The sequence below is a fragment of the Leucoraja erinacea genome, chromosome 2 (assembly GCF_028641065.1).
Source record: "Leucoraja erinacea ecotype New England chromosome 2, Leri_hhj_1, whole genome shotgun sequence".
Taxonomy (NCBI): domain Eukaryota; kingdom Metazoa; phylum Chordata; class Chondrichthyes; order Rajiformes; family Rajidae; genus Leucoraja; species Leucoraja erinaceus.
The window spans coordinates 122,896,391-122,919,559 of record NC_073378.1 but is presented as its reverse complement, the minus strand read 5'-3'; the positions used below and the strand labels follow the sequence as shown (position 1 = coordinate 122,919,559).

Below are 23,169 nucleotides of genomic sequence, written 5' to 3'. Positions count from 1 at the left end.
CCTGACTGCTGTTAGACAAAGCTCCCAGGTTTAATATATTTTGATGAACAGTTGGCAGACTTCAATTTGGATTTGTATCATGATTATAAACCAAACAATGGAAAATCAGTTTGAAGAGAACCATAGACCAGGTTCCAGAATGTGAATGGAAGCAAGCAGATGGGGAACTGATCTCTTATACTACAAACCTTGCAGCACCATCCACCTTTGATGCTGAGGATTCCAAGTGTCCCATGGGTCACTTTGTGCCAAAGCCACTCATTTACTACAACATTTCAACATTGGATATTTTCCAAATTGGAATTGTCAGATTTACTCCACATGTTCCTGATCAGTAAACCATGTGCTTGATAGTGCAGGGAACCAGAGAGAGGTGTTCAAATCCCTCCAAGGCATCTGTGGGATTTAAATCTAAATAACTAAATAAATCTGAAGAAGGGTCTTGATCCAAAATGTCACATCCACGTCTTCCAGAGATGCTGTCTGACCCACTCAGTTGCAACACCTTGTGCCTTTTTTGGTAAACCAGCATCTGCATTTCCTTCTGTCTCTCTCTTAATTAAATATTGATTAATATTAATTATAATATTAATATAATATCAAGGGTGTGGGGCTAGTGTGTAGTGTGTGTGTGACGCCGCAGGCCGCCCCCACCCCCGTGCAACCGCGCGTTGAGGAGACAGGACCCAAAGGGTCCCACTCGGTCTAGTATCTCTGCATTCTCTTTCCCCCGACTCTCAGTCTGATGAAGTCTCAACCCAAAACGTCACCTATTCTTTTTCTCCACAGATGCTGCCTGACCCACTGAGTTACTCCAGCTTTTAGTGCCTATCATAGATTATACAGTCTATATAACTCATTATCATCTAGCCCACAGCCAACAATGGACCATTGTGGGCTCCACCTTTCCTTGATCATCGTTACTTTTGGCATATCTTCCATTCATTTGTTCTGTGTCTCTCTAATATCTCTCGTTTCCCTTTCCCCTGACTCAGTCTGAAGAAAGGCCTCGACCTGAATCATCATCTATCCATGTTCTCCAGAGATGCTGCCTGACCCGCTGAGTTACTCCAGCACTTGTGTCTGTGTTATATAACCATATAACAATTACAGCACGGAAACAGGCCACCTCGGCCCATCTAGTCTGTGCCGAACACTTATTCTCACCTAGTCCCATCTACCTGCACTCAGACCATAACCCTCCATTCCTTTCCCGTCCATATACCTATCCAATTTATTTTTAAATGCAAAAAACGAACCTGCCTCCACCACTTCCACTGGAAGCTCATTCCACACAGCCACCACTCTGAGTAAAGAAGTTCCCCCTCATGTTGCCCCTAAACTTTTGCCCCTTAACTCTCAAATCATATCATCTTGTTTGAATCTTCCCTACTCTCAATGAGAAAAGCTTATCCATGTCAACTCTGTCTATCCCTCTCATCATTTTAAAGGCCTCTATCAAGTCCCCCCCTTAACCTTCTGCACTCCAAAGAATAAAGCCCTAACTTGTTCAACATTTCTCAGTAAGTTGCTGAAACCCAGGCAACATTCTAGTAAATCTCCTCTGTACTCTCTCTATTGTTGGGTCTCCCTGACGTGTTGCAGGGCTGCCCATCCTGTGCCCACCCTGCCCCACTGACCTGGCCACCTTGGGCGGGAGGAGCACTGTGTTCCTGACACTGCGAGTTTCCTCGGGCTCCGCTTGTGCCCTCAACGCCTGCAGCTTCTGCGCCAGCCGCACTTCACAGAAGTAGTTGACCGCCTCGATTGGCCGCACGGTCTCATGGATACTCTTCCTCTGCTCTGCCAGGGACATGCCCGAACTCCGACTCCTCCCCGCCAGGGATATAGCCGAACTCCACCTCTGCTGTGCCAGGGATATGCTCGAACTCATCCTGCTGAAGGTCTGTGGACGGGCAACAGGCGGCAACTGGCTCCCTGCGTTACAGCAAACCTCCCACACCAGAGAGCATTCTTCCCCGAGACACGCACACACCCACACACACACACCCACCCACACACACACCCACCCACACACATTCACCCACACCCCCACTACCACACACACACACACACCCCACACCCACACACACACACACACACCCACACGTACGCCCACACTACCCCACACCCACACACACACTCTCCCCACACCCACACTACCCCACACCCCCACACACTCTCCCCGCCCACACCCACCCACAACCCCCCCCCCACCCACACACCCCACACCCACACTAGCCCACAACCCCCACACACACCCCCACCCACACTACCCACCACCCACACCCCCACCACACACCCCCACACACACCCCCACACTCTCCCCCCACGCCCACACTACCCCACACCCCACACACACTCTCTACCCCACACCCACACCCCACACACCCACACACCCCACACACACACGCCCACACACACACGCCCTCACACCCACACCCTGACCCACAGCCCCCCACCCACCCGCCCTCACACCCACCCACCCCCCCCCCCACACCCACACACCCCGCCACACACCCCAACCCACACACCCCCCCCCCCCCCCACCCCCCCTGTGCTCCCACCGCCAGCGCTGCTGACATTCCCCAGAGGAGTGGGGGGGTGTGGTGGTTGAGGGGGTCTAGATGTACTCACGCTGTCCCTGCTGTCGGTGTGGGGGACGGTGGCTCTCAGGATGCCGCCTTCCCGCAGGGACTTCCTCGCTCCGTGCACGTGATCCTGAGGGAGGACGGGGGGTCACTAAGAACCGCCCAATACCCCCCCCCCCCCGCCCTCGACCCATGATCAGCCACGTTCACTCTGCTCCTCGCCCCACCGTCGCTGCCCGGCTTGCTTACCTCTCCAGCATCTGCAGCTTTTCATGCATCTCCCACTTGCCACACATTTAACCTCCCCTTCCCATTCCCACACTGACCCTCCTGTCCTGGGCCTCCTCCGTTGCGTGAGTGAAGACACACGCGGACAGGAGGAGCAGCACGTATTACACTCGGGTAGCTGACAACCCAACGCTATGAACATTAAATTCTCTAATCTTAGATAACTGACCCACAAACAGTCCCTCCCTTCCCCCCCCCCTTTTCTCCCCCCTCCCTCTCTTCCCTGTGCCCCATTTGGATTCACTCCCTTTTTCCTCCTGTCCCATACCTCCTCTGACTTCACAATTCGCACCTCTTCTATCATCATCATAGAGACATACAGCATGGAAACAGGCCCTTCAGCCCACCTTGTCCATGCTGACCAACATACCCCATCTACACTAGTCGCACCTGCTTGCACTTGGCCCATATCCCTCTAAACATGTCCTATCCATGGACCTGTCCAAAAGTCCCTGCCTCAACTACCTCCCCAGGCAGCTCGTTCCATACACCCACTAGACTTTGTGTCAAAAAAATTACTCCTCAGGTTCCCCCCCCGGAAGATTTAATAGGAAGTTTGGCATGTTCAGCCCAACAATTCTCACCATCTTCTACAGGTGTGGGTAGACAGCATTTTATCGGGATGCATCACAGCATGGTTTTGGAGCAACTCCCTCCAAGACCGCAAGAAATTGCAGAGAATTATGGACGCAGCACAGACAACCGCACAAACCACCCTCCCTTCCATTGTCTGAAGTAGGGTCTCGACCCGAAACGTCATCCATTCCTTCTCACCAGAGACGCTGCCTGTCCTGCTGAGTTACTCCAGCATTTTGTGTCTCCCCTTTGCATTGACTCCATTTACACCTCATGCTGCCTCTGCAAGGCCAGCAGCATGATCAAGGACCAGCCTCATCCTGATCACTCCCTCTTCTCCCCTCTCCCATCCGAAGTTTAAAAACGCACACCAGATTCAGGGACAGTTTCTTCCTAGCTGTTATTAGGCAACTGAACCATCCTCTCACCAGCCAGATTGCAGTCCTCACCTCTAGCTTACCTCATTGGAGACCTTTGGACTAATTTAATTGTACTTTATCTTACATTAAATGCCCTTTATCCCATATCTATAAGCTGTGAATATATATCCGATATTTATAAACTGTGGATATATATAGCCGAGGACATAGTGGGAAAATAGAGACAAAATTGCGGGAGTCCTGGTTGAAATTTATGAGATCCTTAAATACAGGTGTCAAATATTGTGCCTCGATTGAAGAAGGGCAGCAGGGGAAATGCTGGGAACTGTAGGCCAGTGAGCTTAACATCTGTAGTTGTTGGAAAGTTACTAGAGAGTATTCTGAGGGATAGGTTATACCGGCATTTGGATGGACAAGGTCTGATAAGGGATAGTCAGCATGGTTTTGTACGTGGGAGGTCATGTCTCGTAAATCTGATTGAGTTTTTTGAAGACGTGACCAAAAAGGTCGACGAGGGCAGAGCTGTAGAAGTTGTATACATGGACTTCAGCGAGGTGTTCGACAGTGTTCCACATGGTAGGCTGCTCTGGAAGGTTAGATCGCATGGGATCCAAGGAGAGATAGCTGCAAGGGTTGCAAATTGGCTTCAAGGAAGGAAGCAGAGGGTGATGGTGGAAGGTTGCTTCTCCGATTAATGGTGGGCCTCAGTGTTTGTTGCTGGGCCCGTTATGGTTTGTCATCTACATCAATGAGTTGGATGAGGACATAGACGGCAAGATTAGCAAGTTTGCTGATTATACAAAAGTGGGTGGTTTTGTAGATGGTGAAGATGGTTGTGAAAGATTGCAGAAGGATCTTGATCGATTGGCCAGGTGGGCTGGGGAATGGTTGATGGAATTTAATACATTGAAGTGTGAGGTGTTACATTTTGGGAAGTCTAACAAGGGCAGGACCTACACAGTGAATGGTGGGGCTCTGGGGAGTGTTGTAGAGCAGAGGGATCTAGGAGTGCAGGTGCATGGTTCCTTGAAGGTGGAGTCGCAGGTAGATAAGGTGGTCAAAAAGGCTTTTGGCACTTTGGCCTTCAACAGTATTAAGTATAGAAGTTGGGAGGTCATGTTGCAGCTGTATAAGACGTTGGTGAGGCCCCATTTAGAGTATTGTGTTCAGTTCTGGGCACCATGTTATAGGAAAGATGTTGTCAAGATTGAAAGGGTTCAGAAAATTTATAGAACTGTATAAAATGATGAGTGGGGAATAGATCGGGTAGATGCACAAGATCTCTTGCCCAGATTGGGAGAATCGAGGACCAGAGGACAAACATAGAGACATAGAAAATAGGCGCAGGAGTAGGCCATTCGGCCCTTCGAGCCTGCACCGCCATTCCATATGATCATGTCTGATCATCCAACTCAGTATCCTGTACCTGCCCTCCCTCCATACCCCCTGATCCCTTTAGCCACAAGGGCCACATCTAACTCCCTCTTAAATATAGCCAATGAACTGGCCTCAACTACCTTCTGTGGCTGGGAGTTCCAGAGATTCACCACTCTCTGTGTGAAAAATGTTTTTCTCATCTCGGTCCTAAGGGATTTCCCCTTTATCCTTAAACTGTGACCCCTTGTCCTGGACTTCCCCAACATCGGGAACAATCTTCCTGCATCTAGCCTGTCCAACCCCTTAAGAATTTTGTATGTTTCTATAAGATCCCCCCTCAATCTTCTAAATTCTAGCGAGTACAAGCCGAACAAAGGTTCAAGGTGAAGGGGAAAAGATTAAATGGGAATCTGAGGGGTAATTTTTTTCACACAAAAGGTGGTGGGTGTGGGGACCAAGCTGCCAGAGGAGGTAGGTGAAGCTGGGACTATCCCAAAGTTTAGGAAACAGACAGGTATATGGATAGGACAGGTTTGGAGGGATATGGACCAAGCGTAGGCAGGTGGGACATGTTGGCCTGTGTACTTTTCACTGTACCTCGCTACATGTAACAATAATAAACTAAACTAAACCCAACTCAACTAATCTAGGCAGCATTCTGGTAAACCTCTGCACCCTCTGCAAAGCCTCCACATCCTTCCTGTAATGGGGCGACCAGTACTCCAAATGCAGACGAACCAAAGTCATGGTGAGGCAATCTTCAGTGCACCGCAATGCGTGGTCTCCAATGCCGGCCCACGGTCACTCCAGGACAGCAGTCAGCCACATCAATCCCCTACATTGGTACCTTGAACTTATGCATCCACTCTTTGAGCCAGGTCCGGCTCATGGTCCGGAACCTCTGTTGGGTCATGGTCTTCCCGTCATACTTGGAGCCCCAGTTGCCCAGCTCCTCTTCAAAGAGGTCGTGTGGATCATGGAGGCCCAACCCGTCCAGAACGCCTTTGATGGTGTTCCTGGAAAACAGGGCGACACATGAGACCAGGTTCCCGTGAAGGTTCTGCTCCAGAGCAACTGCGCCTAGCCCAGCCTCAACCCTGACGAGCGTCGGGGACTGAGGAGAGGGCTAGGAAGGAAATCAGCAGGGCAACAAGCGGGCAAGAGATGGCTCTGGCAGATACAATTAAGGAGAATCCATAGAGATTTTATTAGTAAATTAAGGGGAAAGGGGGAACTGGAGAGAAATAGGGCCCCTCGGAAACCAAAGCAGACATCTATGTGAGGAGCCACAGGAGATTGGCCAGGTTGTCAATTAATATTTCTCCTCTATTTTTACTGTGGAGAAAGGCTTGAAGTTTGGGGAACTTGGGACAATGAATGGAAATGACCAAAGATCCTATAGCGGAGCAAGATAGACCACTCCTGCTAAATGCAATGGGCTGATGTGTAGTACGCAATGGAGCGGAACGTGGGCCTTTCATTCATCCATTTCAGTAACCCGACCCGACCCGACTCCCGACCTGACTTGCAGTGTAATCAACATTGCGGGGGGACAGTTTGTGTTAATAAATTATAATTCTTAAAATGAGGAGAAGTTTTTTACCAAAGAACTTTGATTTTTACAAGGATGTTTCCATAACCGGCTTCCGTCTCCGCACTACTATCTTTGCTCCGCTTTGGTGCGGAGACGGAAGTCGCTTACGGAAATGGGGCCGGAAATTACCCATGAATCTGCCCTTGACCGTACTACGTCTTTTTCGTCAAGTGGTCTATCTTGCTCGCTATAGGATCTTTGGAAATGACTGGAGACCAGTTTGTGTTACCATTGAGGAGGTGCTAGACGACCCGAGTTAGAAGTTAGATTAATCCCCCAGGCTCCCGTGCCTGATCTGATATATCGGAGGACAGTATGGGGAGAAGAAATTGCAGGAGCCCTGACATTTTCTGAATCATTGTTAGACACAGGTGAGGTGCCAGAGGATGGCTAATGTTATGCCTCTATTTAAGAAGTATAGCAAGGAAAAGACTAGGAACTGTAGATCAGTGAGCTAAACATCTGTGGTAGCTAAGTTATTCGAGGTTGTATAATAATAATAATAATAATAATAATAAACTTTATTACGGACTCGAGGTCCAGACAAGTGGCAACATTACAATTAAAAAAAAATGCTTTGCATATTAAAAAATATCATGAAATACAAAAAAAATCTTAGTATATCATTTATAAAAGCATCATAAATTATATATTTTTTAAAAACACAATACATAAGTTAAAAATCCAGATTAAAAGAATGATCAATGTCCTACAACGAGACTAGTGTCTCCACTGCTGGGATTTGTAGCGTGTAATGCTAACCCTTATGCTTGACAAGGCCACAATAATTACATTTTTAGAGTCATTTATCCTGCAAATGAATTTATACATGTGATTTCTTAAGATAGCTTCTAAGATAGCTTCTACGCCAGGTGAGTCCCGGAGCTGGAGAACGACACCCGGCCCGTGGAGCTGGAGAACGCCGTGGAGCTGGAGACCACCACCCGACCCGTGGAGCTGGAGACCACCACCCGACCCGTGGAGCTGGAGACCACCACCCGACCCGTGGAGCTGGAGAACGCCACCCGACCCGTGGAGCTGGAGACCACCACCCGACCCGCTGGGCTGGAGAACGCCAGGTAAGCCCCGGGGCTGGAGACCATCAGCAGAGCCGCGGGGCTGAAGACCGCCTGCGGAGTAACGCAGACGCGGAGCAACGGAGCGGCAGAACACCAGCGCGCACCAAGCCAGCTCGGCCCACCAGAAGCACCAACAGACGGCGACGGGTACGAAAACACCGCCGGGGACGCAGAGGTGGGTTAAAGGCCAGGTTAGAGCTAGCCCCACACAGGGCAGCGATTCCTAGCCTTTTCCTCGCCAACGTGCGCTCACTGGCAAACAAAATGGATGAACTCCGGCTAAGGATCACCTCCCACAACCGGATCAAGGACTGCAACATCTTGATCTTCACTGAAACTTGGCTCAACACTGACGTTCCTGACAGCGCCATCCAGCTATCGGGGCGTCATTTACTCCGAGCGGACAGGACATCAGACTCTGGTAAGACCAGAGGGGGGGGGGTCTGTGCATTTATGTAAACAAAGCATGGTGCACGGACTCCACCATCATCGAGAGTCACTGCTCAGCTAACCTTGAATTCCTCTTGGTTAGATGCAGACCGTTCTATCTGCCCAGAGAGTTCACCTCCACTGTTGTGACTGCAGCCTATATCCCTCCTGATGCTAATGCCAAGCTTGCAATGAAAGAGCTGCATACTGCCATTAGCAAACAACAGACTCACAACCCCGAGGCAGCCTTCATTGTTGCGGGTGACTTCAATCACTCCAACCTGAAGACTGTACTCCCCAAATTCCACCAACATGTATCCTTCCCCACTAGAGTAGACAAGACACTGGACAAAGTCTACACCAATATGGCTGAAGCTTACAAAGCCATCCCCCTCCCCCACCTTGGTCAGTCTGATCACGTCTCATTGTTCCTGCTCCCTAAGTACTCCCCACTCATCAGACGGGTTAAACCAACTGTAAGGACAGTTAAAGTCTGGTCAGAGGAAGCGGACTTCACACTTCAGCAGTGTTTTGGAAACACTGACTGGAAGGCGTTTGCAGCCCAGGCCACCCTTGACTCTCACACGGACATTGATTCCTATACAACCTCTGTTCTGGACTTTATAAACTCCACCATCAATAGTGTCACCTCCCTCAAACAGGTGACCATATACCCGAATCAGAAGCCATGGATGAACAGCGAGGTCAGGCTACTGCTGAAAGCACGGGACACCGCTTTCAGGTCAGGCGATGCTCGAGCCTACAGTTCATCCAGGGCTAACCTGAAGAGGGGCATCAGGAAGGCCAAGCACTGCCATAAGCTCAGGATTGAGGAGCACTTCAACAACAACTCCGACCCCCGACGCATGTGGCAAGGCATCCAGGCCATCACGGACTACAGACCCTCCAACATCACCCCCACATCCAGCGACGCCTCCTTCCTTGAGGAGCTTAATCATTTCTATGGCCGCTTCGACAGGGACAATCTAGAGACAGCCATCAAGGCTGTGCTACCTGCCGATCACCAACCCCTCACACTCACCCCCTACGACGTGTACGTGGCACTGAGTAGGACTAATGCACGTAAGGCTGCTGGCCCTGACGGCATCCCCGGGCGCGTGCTCAGTGCCTGTGCTGTGCAGCTGACAGACGTCTGGACTGACATCTTCAACCTATCACTTGCCCAAGCAGTTGTCCCCACTTGCCTTAAAGCCACCTCCATCGTGCCAGTGCCAAAACACTCCACTGCGGCAAGCCTCAACGACTTCCGCCCAGTTGCACTTACCCCCATCATCACCAAGTGCTTCGAGAGGCTGGTCCTGGCACACCTCAAAAGCTGCCTACCCCCCACACTGGATCCCTATCAGTTTGCCTACCGCAAGAACAGGAGTACGGAGGATGCCATCTCAACGGCACTTCACTCCGCCCTCTCCCACCTTGACAACAGAGACACTTATGTAAGACTGCTGTTCATCGATTACAGCTCAGCATTCAACACCATTATTCCATCAAAACTGATCACCAAACTCGGTAACCTGGGCATCGACCCCTCCCTCTGCAACTGGATACTGGACTTTCTAACCAACAGACCCCAGTCTGTGAGGTTAGACAAGCACACCTCTTCAACCCTCACCCTGAACACCGGCGTTCCTCAGGGCTGTGTGCTGAGCCCCCTCCTCTACTCCCTCTTCACCTATGACTGCACACCTGTACATGGTACTAACACCATCATCAAGTATGCAGATGATACAACGGTGATTGGCCTCATCAGCAACAACGATGAGCTGGCCTACAGGGAGGAGGTCCAGCACTTAGCAGCATGGTGCGCTGACAACAACCTAGCCCTTAACTCCAAGAAGACCAAGGAGCTCATTGTAGACTTCTGGAAGTCCAGTGGCGGCACGCACACCCCCATCCACATTAACGGGACGGAGGTGGAACGTGTTCTAGCTTCAGGTTCCAGGGAGTCAACATCTCCGATGACCTCTCTTGGACCCACAATACCTCTACTCTGATCAAGAAGGCTCATCAGCGTCTCTTCTTCCTGAGGAGACTGAAGAAGGTCCATCTGTCTCCTCAGATCCTGGTGAACTTCTACCGCTGCACCATCGAGAGCATCCTTACCAACTGCATCACAGTATGGTATGGCAACTGCTCTGTCTCCGACCGGAAGGCATTGCAGAGGGTGGTGAAAATTGCCCAACGCATCACCGGTTCCACGCTCCCCTCCATTGAGTCTGTCCAAAGCAAGCGCTGTCTGCGGAGGGCGCTCAGCATCGCCAAGGACTGCTCTCACCCCAACCATGGACTGTTTACCCTCCTACCATCCGGGAGGCGCTACAGGTCTCTCCGTTGCCGAACCAGCAGGTCGAGGAACAGCTTCTTTCCGGCGGCTGTCACTCTACTAAACAACGTACCTCGGTGACTGCCAATCACCCCCCCCCCCCGGACACTTATTATTTATTTTTTTATTCAAATCGTTTGCTATGTCGCTCTTCAAGGGAGATGCTAAATGCATTTCGTTGTCTCTGTACTGTACACTGACAATGACAATTAAAATTGAATCTGAATCTGAATCTGAATCTGAAAGTACTGACTCCTGCAGCCACAAACATATTACTGGCACTACACCATCTAGGTTGCCTTAGCAGTGTTCTCATGGCATCGTTATATGCCACCTTTAGTCTCTGCATACTTGTCTTTCCAAAGTTCGACCACAGGTGCACAGTGTAGAGTGGTGTGCAGTATGCTCTAAATAGCGACATCTTCACCACATCTGCACACGCACCAAATTTACGCAAGAGAATATTCGCCTGTACATGCAGCATGCGTCGTTGCCTATAAATATCCTCATCATCTGCCATTTGTTCTGTAATAATATGCCCTAGATATTTTACCTTATTACAGACACTAAGATTATTGTCAGACAATTTAAATTCAGGAAATTTTAGACATTTATCCTCTTTGGTTCCACAGATCATAACAGCACTCTTACTAGCATTATATTTAATGTCATGTTCCACACCATACACAGAACATATAGTAAGGAGCTGCTGGAGACCAGCGCTAGATGGACTAAAGACCACAAGATCATCTGCATACATAATATGGTTCACTAAAATATTACCAGTCACGCACCCAGTGTTACAGGCTTTCAATTGTTTACACAGATCATCAATATATAGATTAAAAAGGACTGGGGACAAAATTCCCCCTTGTCTAACACCATTGCTAACCCCAAATGGGGCTGAGACCCTATTGCCCCATTTTATTTGCATGGTCTGGTGGGCATACCAGTAGGCCACAATTCTAACAATGTATTCAGGCACCTCTCTTTGACTCATTTTACCAAACAGCTTTCTGTGATTAACACGGTCAAAGGCTTTGTAAGTATCAATAAAGCACATAAGGATTGAAGCGTTTTTGCCTCTATATTTGTTTACAATCTCCTTTAGGGTATATATGCATAAGTCAGTGCCATGTTTAGCTTTAAAGCCAAACTGGTTATAAGACGTTGGTAAGACCACATTTAGAATATTGTGTTCAGCTCTGGGCACCATGTTATAGGAAAGATATTGTCAAGCTTGAAAGTTCAGAAAAGATTTACGAGGATATTGCCAGGACTAGAGGGTGTGAGCTATAGGGAGAGGTTGAGTAGGCTGGGTCTCTATTCCATTGAGTGTAGGAGGATTTGGGGTGATCTTATAGAGGTGTACAAAATCATGAGAGGAATAGATCGGGTAGATGCACAGTCTCTTGTCCAGAGTGGGGGAATTGAGGACCAGAGGACATAGGTTCAGGGTGAAGGGGAAAAGATTTAAAAGGAATCCGACGGGTAACTTTTATACTGAAAAGATGGTTTGTGTATGAAACAAAAATTGCCAGAGGAGGTAGTTGAGGATGGAACTATCCCATCTTTTAAGAAACAGTTAGACAGGTACATGGATAGGACAGGTTTGGGGGGATATGGACCAAACGCAGGCAATTGGGACTATTGTAGCTGGGACATTGTTGGCCGGTGTGGGCAAGTTGGTTCGAGGGGCCCGTTTCCACACTGAATCACTCTATGACTCTATGGATGGCTTGATTGTTATCACGTACAGTGTTGACCTTTGTTGATCTGCATTCCTAGATCCCACTATCTACTACACTCCCTTTTTGTTGACTGGATAGCACACAGCAAAAAAGCTTTTCACTGTACCTCGGTATACGTGACAGTGATAATAATAATAATAATAAACTAAACTCAACTCAATTAATCCAGGCAGCATTCTGGTAAACCTCCTCTGCACCCTCTCCAAAGCCTCCACATCCTTCCTGCAATGGGGCGACCAGAACTCCAATACTCCAAATGCAGACAAACCAAAGTCATGTTTAGACAATAAGATATATATGCATTTGGATATAGACAATAGACAATAGGTGCAGGAGCAGACCATTTGGCTCTTCCAGCACTGCCATTCAATGTGATCATGGCTGATCATCCCCAATCAGTACCCCGTTCCTGCCTTCTCCCCATATCCCCTGACTCCGCTATTTTTAAGAGCCTTATCTAGCTCTCTATTGAAAGCATCAAGAGAACCTGCCTCCACCACCCTCCGAGGCAGAGAATTCCACACTCACCACTCTGTGAGAAAAAGTGTTTCCTCGTCTCCGTTCTAAATGGCTTACTCCTTATTCTTAAACTGTGGCCCCTGGTTCTGGACTCCCCCAACATCGGGAACATGTTTCCTGCCTCTAGTGTGTCCAATCTTACATGTTTCAATGAGATATCCTCTCATCCTTCTAAACTCCAGAGTGTACAAGCCCAGCTGGTCCATTCTCTCAGCATATGACAGTCCCGCCATCCCGAGAATCAACCTTGTAAACCTACGCTGTACTCCCCCAATAGCAAGAATGCCCTTCCTCAAATTAGGGGACCAAAACTGCACACAATACTCCACTAGGGTTCTGTACAACTGCAGAAGGACCTCTTTGCTCCTATATTCGATTCCTCTTGTTATAAAGGCCAACATGCCATTCGCTTTCTTCACTGCCTGCTGTACCTGCATGCTTACTTTCATAGACTGATGGACAAGGACCCCCAGATCCCGTTGTACTTCTCCTTTTCCCAACTTGATGCCATTTGGATAGTAATCTGCAGATGCTGGTTTAAAAGTAAATACAAAATGCTGGAGTAACTCAGCAGGACAGGCAACATCTCTAGAGAGAAGGGATGGGTGACGTTTCGGGTCGAGATCCTTCTTCAGACTGATGTCAGGGGAGTGGGCGGGACACAGATAGAATGTAGTACCTGGGGAGGGGGTGGTTTGGGTGGAAAGGGACGAGTTGATCAGGGAGTTGCAGAGGGATCGGGTCTCTGCAGAAAGCAGAAAGCGGTGGAGATGGGAAGATGTGAACAGTAGTGGAATCCCGTCGGAGGTAGCGAAAATGGTGGAGGATCATATGCTGTATGAGACCGCTGATGGGATGGAAGGTGAGGACAAGGGGGACTCTGTCTTTGTTGCGAATGGGGGCAAGGGAAGCAAGAGCAGAGCTGGGGGATATTGAATAGACCCTAGTGAGAGCCTCATCTATAGTGGAAGGGGGGGGAGTGAGGACATCTCCGATGATCCGCATTTGGATAGACGGAGCCTGATTAGACATTGTCAACATAGTTTTATACATGGGAGATTTTGTCACAAGTTTGAGTTTTTTCAAAATCTAACCAAAAATGTTGAGGAGGGCAGAGCTGTAGATATTGTTTATACATGTTCAGCAAGGCGCTTGATAAGTGCAGGAAGGAACTGCAGATACTGGTTTAAACCGAAGGTGGACACAAAATGCTGAAGTAACTCAGCAGGACAGGCAGCATCTCTGGAGAGAAGTTTTGGGTTGAGACCTTTCTTCAGATGTTTAAATTAAAGGCGTTTGATAAGGTTCCACATGGTGGGCTATTCTAGATGGTTAGATCACATGGGATCCAAGGAGATCGAGCCGACTGGATAAAGAATTGGCTTCATGGAAAAAAGCAGAGGGTGATGGTGAAAGATTCATTTTTGGACTGGACACCTGTGACTAGTGGTGTGCCTCAAGATTCGGTGCTGGGCCCAATGCTGTTTGACATCAACATCAATAATTTGGATCAGAATATACAAGGTATGTCTAGTATGCTTACAGGTGGATGGTATTGTAGACAGTGAAGATGATTATCAATATTTACAGTGGGATCTTATCTTTGTGGAGTTTGCACGTTCTCGCCGTGACTTGAGGTCGGAACCCTTCTTTGGACTGATTGCAGTGGGGGGCAAGAAAACTGGAAGAGGGGTGGGAGTGGGACAAATGCTGGCAAGTGATGGGTGAATCCAGGTGAGGGGAGGGGGGTTGATTGCATGATGGGTGGAGGAAGTGATGAAGGCCAGAGATGAAAAGGACATCAAAGGCTGTATGGTAATGAGATAAGAGTAGTGAAATGTGAAGCTAGAGGGCGAAATACAAGGGGAAGGGGAAAAATGTTGTGCATCCGACATCCGGTAGGTCTTGGCAGACCAAGTGCAAGTATTCGGCAAAACAGTCGCCAAGTCTACGCTTATGTCTTGCCGATCTACCGGATTCAACATCGGGAACACCGGATGCAGTAGGTGAGGTTAGAGGAGATGCAGTGACTCACCTGGAAGGACTGATATCGTCCCTAGCTGGAGGCGAGGGAGGGTAGGTGTTATCGCACTTCCCACGGTTGCAGGGGAAGGTACCTGAAGAGGGGGGTGGTTTTGGAGGGAATGGAGCTGCAGAGCGAGTGGTCTCCACGGAAAGCAGAAAGGGATGGAGACCCGTGGTGACAGCATGTTTAAGATGGTGTAAATGTGGGAGGATGATGTGTTGGATGCGGAGGTTGGTGGGGTGAAAGGTGAGGGCCAGGGAACGCGTCTGGGGGAGGGGGAGGCAGAGCAGAACTATGGGACATAGAGGAGATATGGTGATGGTCCCATCTCTGAGAGCAGGGGGGATCCCAAGTTCTCTAAAGAAAGACGTCTTGGATGCCCTGGAATAGAAAGCCTCAGCTTAGGAGCAGATGCAGTGGAGATGGAGGAATTGAAAGTAGGTGATGGGAGGAAAGAGAGGTGATAATGGGATGAAAGGCAGATGACACCAGAAGCAGACGGGGTAAGGGGAGCAGCTGGTGGATGTGGGCCGAGAGGGGCAGGCAGATGAGATTAGTACAATCTGTTTGAGTGGAGGCATGGTGGCCCAGCAGTAGAGCTGCTGCCTCACAGCGCCGGAGACCCGGGTTCGATCCTGACTAAGGGTGCTGTCTGTACGGGGTTTGTATGTCCTCCCAGTGACCTGCGTGGGTTTTCTCCAGGTGCTCCGCTTTCCTACCACACTCCAAAGACGTACAGGTTTGTAGGCTAATTGGACTTGGTAAGTTGTAAATTGTCCCGAGTGTGTAGGGTCATGGGCGGAAATCCTGGTGGGGGTGGGGGGGGGGGGGGGGGGGTGGGTAACAGGGGTACAGGTCCCTCTATGTTTTGAGAGGTTGGGGACAATCCCACCCATGTTTAGTAATCCGGAATTTGAAATTCGGTGAAAAAAAATCTATTAAGAATCTCCGCTTTCCGCAAGACAGTGGGGGTGGGACTGATGATCGAGGGCGCCGATTGGACGAGAGAGACGTCGGTCAGCAGGCAGTGGGGGGACGGACATGAAGATTCAGCACGATGATTGGAGGAGGGAGGTGTCGGTCAGTGGCGGAAGTAGAGGGGGTGGGCCTGAGGATAGAGCACGGTGATTGGAGGAGGGAGAGGTCCTGGTGGAGCAAAGATCATAGAGTGGAGCTTGAATCGGCCCGTTCGGGGGGCCTTTTCATCACCCGGCGCGGCTTAAAATTGGCCGCGGGATCTTCCATCGCCCCGCGGTCAAATTTCTGCGTCGAGGCGATCGAGGCTCCTGATGTTGAAGCCCCCGCCGAGTGATGGAAGATCCCGCGGCCGATTTTAAGCCGCGCCGGGCGATGAAAGGCCCCTGCGAACGGGCCGCTTGAAGCCCCACAATTCAGGGCGGATGAAGCTGCTGTTCCTGGAGTTCGGTCACCAACCAGGTCAGCTCCCGATGTTACCGTCCACAGGGCCCACGGTCGAAGCCTCGTGTGTGTGTGTGTGTGTGTGTGTGTGTGCATGCATGCATCAAAAAATTATGTCCCCCCCTTGTTTTGATAGCGATTTCCGCCCCGTTAGGGTAGTGCTATTGTGCAGAGGTCGCTGGTGGGCGTGGGCTCGGTGGGCTGAAGGGCCTATTTCCGCGCTGTATCTCTAAAGCGTAAAGTAAAGAACGACCAACCTGAGGACGACGTCGCCCTCGAAGTATTGGACCATTAGCTCCACCATCAATTCCATGGAGTGTGGGTTCGTCTCATTCATTACGTACAGGGCAGCCCGGATAAACTCCTCAAAATCTGGGGTCTGCAGGTGGGGTGTGAGGAGGAGAGGAGCGAGTCAGGTGAGGGGGATCAGCTCGTGAGGATGGGTGGGTGGGGAAGGGGGAGTGGTGGGGAGCCCCAGGGTGAGGGTGGGGGGGGGGTGCCCCTGGGGGGAGAAGTAAGTGGTGGGGAGCCCCAGGGCGGGGGTTAGAGTGGGGGAAGCCCCTGGTTGTGGTGGTGGGGAAGGGGGGTGGTGAGCCCAAGGGTCAGGTCGCGAGGATCCACAGGATGATGATGTGGGGGGGGGGGGCCCCAGGGTCAGGTCGCAAAGATGATGGGGTGGGGGGGGGGGAGCCCCAGGGTGGGGTGAGAGTGGGGAAGCCCCTGTATATGGTGGGGAAGGGGGGGGGGGGGGGGGGTGGTGGTGAAGTGGTGGTGAGCCCCAGGGTGGAGAGGGGGATAGATGGGGGGGGGGGGCGTGCGATGAGGAGCGGGGGCGGCAAGTCGCTGTGTGGGGGGGGGGGGGGGGGGGGGGGGGGAGGATCCTTGGGGAGGGGGTGCGCCCCCATGGTGGGGTTTGGTTGGTACCTTTCTCCGGTCCCTGGCCCTTCTTAAGGCGGTTATGATGGCATCTTCTGCGGACTCGGTGATGTGCGAGGGCTGATTTGGCAGCAGGACGCTCAGAGCCTTCAAAATCTCCTCTTTCAGATCAAAATCGGCCGTTTTCAGCATCTCCAGCAGCATCTCGATAAAGTCCTCCTCCGTCATGTCCGGAGGGAAGATCTGCAGCGCACCACGGGAGAAAGGAGAGAGGGGTCAGTGGGGGGGCACACTGGCCCTCGGGGAATGAACAAGAGAGGCAGGCCATCTTGGGAAGCAGAGGATGGGGAGCTCTCATTCAGGTACCCTGAGGCCCAGAGCCGTGAATCCCCAAATCCGGGGAACGAAGGAGGTTGCAGAGAGTGGTGAACGTCACGGGTACTGACCTCCCCACCGACATGTTCATAAGGGGTAGGAGCAGAATTAGGCCATTCGGCCCATCAATCGCAGCTGATCCATCTTTCCCATTGCAACACCAATCTCCTGCCTTCTCCCCATCACAGGAATCTGCAGGAGGCACTGCCTCACAGCCAGCATCAACAAAGACCCACACCACCCTGACCACGCTCTCATCTCACCGCTACCATCGGGAAGGAGGTACAGGAGCATGAAAACCCGTGACCTCCAGGTTCAAGAAGAGCTTTGTCCCAATAACCATCAGCTCACTGAACGTTGAACGCTGCACACCATTAACCTCACGCCTACCCCAGCACCAATCTGTTATGGACTTTGTTAAGATAGACTCAAAGTGTTGTGGTATCTCAGCGGGTCAGGCAGCATCTCTGGAGCACATGGATAGGTGACATTTCAGATCAGGACACTTCTTCAGACCCAAAACGTCACCTATCCTTTATCTCCAGAGATGCTGCCTGCCCATTGGGTTACTCCAGCATTTTGTGACTTATCTTTAGTATAAACCAGCATCTGCAGTTCATTTTTTATTACATATGGGTTTTGTTATTTAATTTATTTTGCACTGTTATGGTCTGGATACTTTGTGCTGCTACTAATTATTTTTAATTATTGCTGTTTGTGCAGTTAGTTGTTGCGATGTTGTGTTAATGTGTCTGTAAAGCTGCAACAAGTAAAAATGTCCTTGGTCCGTTCAGTTGCATTTGACAATGATACTCTTGACTTTTATGGAAGTATGAAATATTAGAGAGAACAAAGAGGACGCACAGTATAAAAGAGTTTACAAGGAATTGCAGATGCTGGTTTACAAGAAAAGACACAAAATGCTGGGGTAATTCAACGGGCCAGACAGCATCTCTGGAGAACGTAGATAGGTGACGTTTCAGTCCAGGACCCTCCTTCAATCTGAAGACCGTTCTTCAAACATCAGACTGACGAAGGGTCCCGACCTGAAACGTCACCTCTCCACAATCTCCAGAGATGTTGCCTGACCTGCTGAATTACTCCAGCACTGTCTGTCTTTTTATGTGAAAGGGTCTCGCCTTTTTGAAACTGGATACGTTTCCAGGGTGCGATGAAAAGTGTCTTAAATGTTGGAAGGTGATAGAAACTGTGGCGTGGGGAGCATTGTTTCTCACCTCCCAGCTTTCAGGAGAGGTTCATGTGATAGATGCAGAATTAGGCCATTCGGTCCATCATGTCTCCTCCGCCATTCAATCATGGCCTTCCCTCTCAACCCCCTTCTCCCCATTAACCCCAGACACCGGTACAAATCAAGAATCTATCCATCTCTGCCGTAAAACATATATCCATGATGCTGGGAAACTGGAACCTGGGACTGGTGTAAGGATATCAAAGTTAGGGCAGGCCAGTTAGTTTACAAGATTGGAATTGATGCTGTGAGCGCAGAGATATGGCGGTGAGCAAACAGGAAGGTGTCATTGCCTTCAGCAAGGTGTTGTTCACAGTTATCGGCACTTACGTTGATATCGGGGAAGTCGGGGAAGATCTTCTTGAACCAGTCCTCGTCCTTGTACTTCTCCACCACGGCTGGTAAAGTGGAAGCGGGTATCTGTTGCATGGGGGGGGTCTGCGGTTGTGGGCTGGCGATGGACTCGGTGGTGGTCCTGGACACGAGGCTGTCCTTGGACATCAGGCTGTGCCTGGACACTATGCTCGGCCTGGATATCGTTTTGGCCATTATCTGTGCAGAGAATTACAGTCACACAGTCGTACAGCTCGGCAACAGTGCACGGATAACCAAGTAACGACAGGCACGTTAGTTTACAAGATTGGAATCGATGCTGTGAGCAGATGAGTTCCGCCCACTCATCCATGCTGACCAAGATGCCCCAACTACGCTCGTCCCACATGCCCGCGTTTCCATATCCCATATCCCTCCAAACCTTTCCTATCTTCCTGTCCAAATGTCTTTTAAATGTCATCATAGTCCCTGCCTGAACTTCATCCTCTGACAGCTCGTTCCATACACCCACCACCCTCTGTGTGAATAAGTTGACCCTCTTTCTTTCCCCTCTCACCTTAAACTTACCTCCTCTGGTTCTTGATTCCCCGATCCTGGGCAAAAGACTCTGTGCGTTCACTATCTATTCCCCTCGTGATTTTGTACACCTCCATAAGATCACCCCTCAGCCTCCTGCGCTTCAAGGAATAAAGTCCTAGCCTGCCATCCATGTCCTCCAGAGATGATGCCTGACCCGCTGAGTTACAGCAGCACTTTGTACCTATCCCAGCCAGTTGTTCAACCACGGTGCCAACATCAACCACTCCCAGTGCAGGGATAGCACGGGTTGGACACAAAGTGAATGGCCCTTACACCATACCAGCACCGATCCCTCAACACTGATCCCCATCAGATATTCCCTAGGACATTGAGGGAAGTTAGTGTAGAAATAGCAGGGGCTATGGCAGAAATATTTCAAATGTCATTAGAAACGGGAATAGTGCCGGAGGATTGGCGTACTGCGCATGTTGTTCCATTGTTTAAAAAGGGGTCTAAGAGTAAACCTAGCAATTATAGACCTGTTAGTTTGACATCAGTGGTGGGCAAAATAATGGAAAGAATACTTAGAGATAATATTTATAAGCATCTGGATAAACAGGGTCTGATTAGGAACAGTCAACATGGATTTGTGCCTGGAAGGTCATGTTTAACTAATCTTCTTGAATTTTTTGAAGATGTTACTCGGGAAATTGATGAGGTTAAAGCAGTGGATGTTGTGTATATGGACTTCAGTAAGGCCTTTGACAAGGTTCCTCATGGAAGGTTGGTTAAGAAGGTTCAATGGTTGGGTATTAATGGTGGAGTAGCAAGATGGATTCAACAGTGGCTGAATGGGAGATGCCAGAGAGTAATGGTGGATGGTTGTTTGTCAGGTTGGAGGCCAGTGACGAGTGGGGTGCCACAGGGATCTGTGTTGGGTCCACTGTTGTTTGTACATCAATGATCTGGATGATGGTGTGGTAAATTGGATTAGTAAGTATGCAGATGATACTAAGATAGGCGCGGTTGTGGATAATGAAGCAGAGTTTCAAAGTCTACAGAGAGATTTATGCCAGTTGGAAGAGTGGGCTGAAAGATGGCAGATGGAGTTTAATGCTGATAAGTGTGAGGTGCTACATCTTGGCAGGACAAATAAAAATAGGACGTACATGGTAAATGGTAGGGAATTGAAGAATGTAGGTGAACAGAGGGATCTGGGAATAACTGTGCACAGTTCCCTGAAAGTGGAATCTCATGTAGATAGGGTGGTAAAGAAAGCTTTTGGTGTGCTGGCCTTTAGAAATCAGAGCATTGAGTATAGAAGTTGGGATGTAATGTTAAAATTGTACAAGGCATTGGTGAGGCCAATTCTGGAGTATGGTGTACAATTTTGGTCGCCTAATTATAGGAAGGATGTCAACAAAATAGAGAGAGTACAGAGGAGATTTACTAGAATGTTGCCTGAGTTTCAGCAACTAAGTTACAGAGAAAGGTTGAACAAGTTAGGGCTTTATTCTTTGGAGCACAGAAGGTTAAGGGGGGACTTGATAGAGGTTTTTAAAATGATGAGAGGGATAGACAGAGTTGACGTGGAACAGCTTTTCCCACTGAGAGTAGGGAAGATTCAAACAAGGGGACATGACATTAGAATTAAGGGACTGAAGTTTAGGGGTAACATGAGGGGGACTTCTTTACTCAGAGAGTGGTGGCTGTGTGGAATGAGCTTCCAGTGGAAGTGGTGGAGGCAGGTTCGTTTTTATCATTTAAAAATAAATTGGATAGTTATATGGATGGGAAGGGAATGGAGGGTTATGGTCTGAGCGCAGGTATATGGGACTAGGGGAGATTATGTGTTCGGCACGGACTAGAAGGGTCGAGATGGCCTGTTTCCGTGCTGTAATTGTTATATGGTTATATGGTTTATATGGTTATCTGGAGCCATGGCCTCGGCAAGGCCAGCAGCATAATCAAAGACGAGTCGCACCCTGGCCACTCCCTCTTCTCCCCTCTCCCATCAGGCATAAGTTATAGAAGTGTGAAAACGCACACCTCCAGATTCAGGGACAGTTTCTTCCCAGCTGTTATCAGGCAACTGAACCATCCCACCACAACCAGAGAGCAGTGCTGAACCACCATCCACCTCATTGGTGACCCTCAGACTATCCTTGATCAGACTTTGCTGGCTTTACCTTGCACTAAACATTATTCGTTTATCATGTAGCTATACACTGTACATGGATTGATTGTAATCATGTATTGTCATTCTGCCGACTGGTTAGCACGCAACAAAAGTTTTTCACTGTACCTCGCTACATGTGACAATAAACTAAACTGAAATGAACTGAACCATGCCCTAAGGCTCTGCCTTATTTTCCACATGAATTCACAGCTCCTCAACCTACAGTTGACCTGTTTATTGCTCTGTGTTCAGCCAATCCTCCAACTAGGTGCTGATTTTATTTCACATTTCCAGCCTCTGCGTTTTTCTACTTTCAGTTGCTGTTGTTTTCGATGGTTGCAGTACCGCCTGGTCATTCCAGGTAGCACTGCTGAGTCATACATCGGCAGGGCACCAGTGGATTTGCAGCCAGGGTTTAAACTGTGCCATAAAAAGCTGGAGTAACTCAGCGGGTCAGGCGGCATCATCTCTGGATGGAAGGAATAGGTGATGTTTTGGGTCCTTCTTCAGATTGAGAGTCAGGGGAAAGGGAAATGAGAGATATAGACTGTGATATAGGGAGAGATATAGAACAAATGAATGAAAGAGATGCCAAAAGGTAGCAATGATCAAGGAAAGGTGGAGCCCACAATGGTCCATTGTTGGCTGTGAGCTCAGTGATAACGAGTTAGACCATGAAACTCAACAGGACAACAGTGAAACTAGTACGACAACTAGGGTGGGGGAGAGGACGGCGAGAGGAGATGCAAGTTACTTGGTCAGATAAATCAATATTCGTTGTAAGCTGCTCAAAGAAAATATGAGGTGCTGTCCCTCCAATTTGCGTTTGACCTAACTCTGACAATGGAGGAGGCCCAGGACAGAAAGGCGACTATGGGAATGAGAAATGGGAATGGGAAATTAGTTAAAGTGTTTGGTAACCGGGAGAAGGGGATGTTGTGGAGATTGAGAGGAAGATGTTTGTACAGTAAAACTACCCAACCCCCCCTAGCCCTGCTGCCTTCACACAATATCCCACCCTCACTTGAAGTATTCAAAAGTACAAAGTACAGAGGTTACAACTGCAAGGAATTACAATCACAAATATAGTTGATGGGGCAGGTAGTGTAGAGAAAGCAGGGACTCACTCTGCAGAAGGACTTGGATGGGTGGGCAGGTGGGGTCTTGCATTTTGGTAGTAGGGATGAAGGCCTGGACTATTTTCTGAATGGGGAGAGAATTCAGAAATTGGAGGTGCAAAGGGATTTGGGAGTGCTGGTGCAGGA

General features: G+C 49.4%; 1 protein-coding gene across 2 annotated transcripts in view; it reads right to left on the bottom strand.

The window, feature by feature from the left end:
* wdr97 (WD repeat domain 97) overlaps positions 1 to 23,169 on the bottom strand; it is a 75,576-nt gene that overhangs the window by 4,080 nt on the left and 48,327 nt on the right. For both annotated transcript variants that reach the window (XM_055664935.1, XM_055664943.1), the window contains exons 18-23: positions 19,204 to 19,425; positions 17,298 to 17,492; positions 16,631 to 16,752; positions 6,060 to 6,228; positions 2,638 to 2,721; positions 1,641 to 1,906 (exon numbers count right to left, since the gene is read on the bottom strand). In XM_055664935.1, the coding sequence (XP_055520910.1) occupies positions 1,641 to 1,906; positions 2,638 to 2,721; positions 6,060 to 6,228; positions 16,631 to 16,752; positions 17,298 to 17,492; positions 19,204 to 19,425 (1,058 nt within the window). The remainder of the gene's footprint in view (positions 1 to 1,640; positions 1,907 to 2,637; positions 2,722 to 6,059; positions 6,229 to 16,630; positions 16,753 to 17,297; positions 17,493 to 19,203; positions 19,426 to 23,169) is intronic.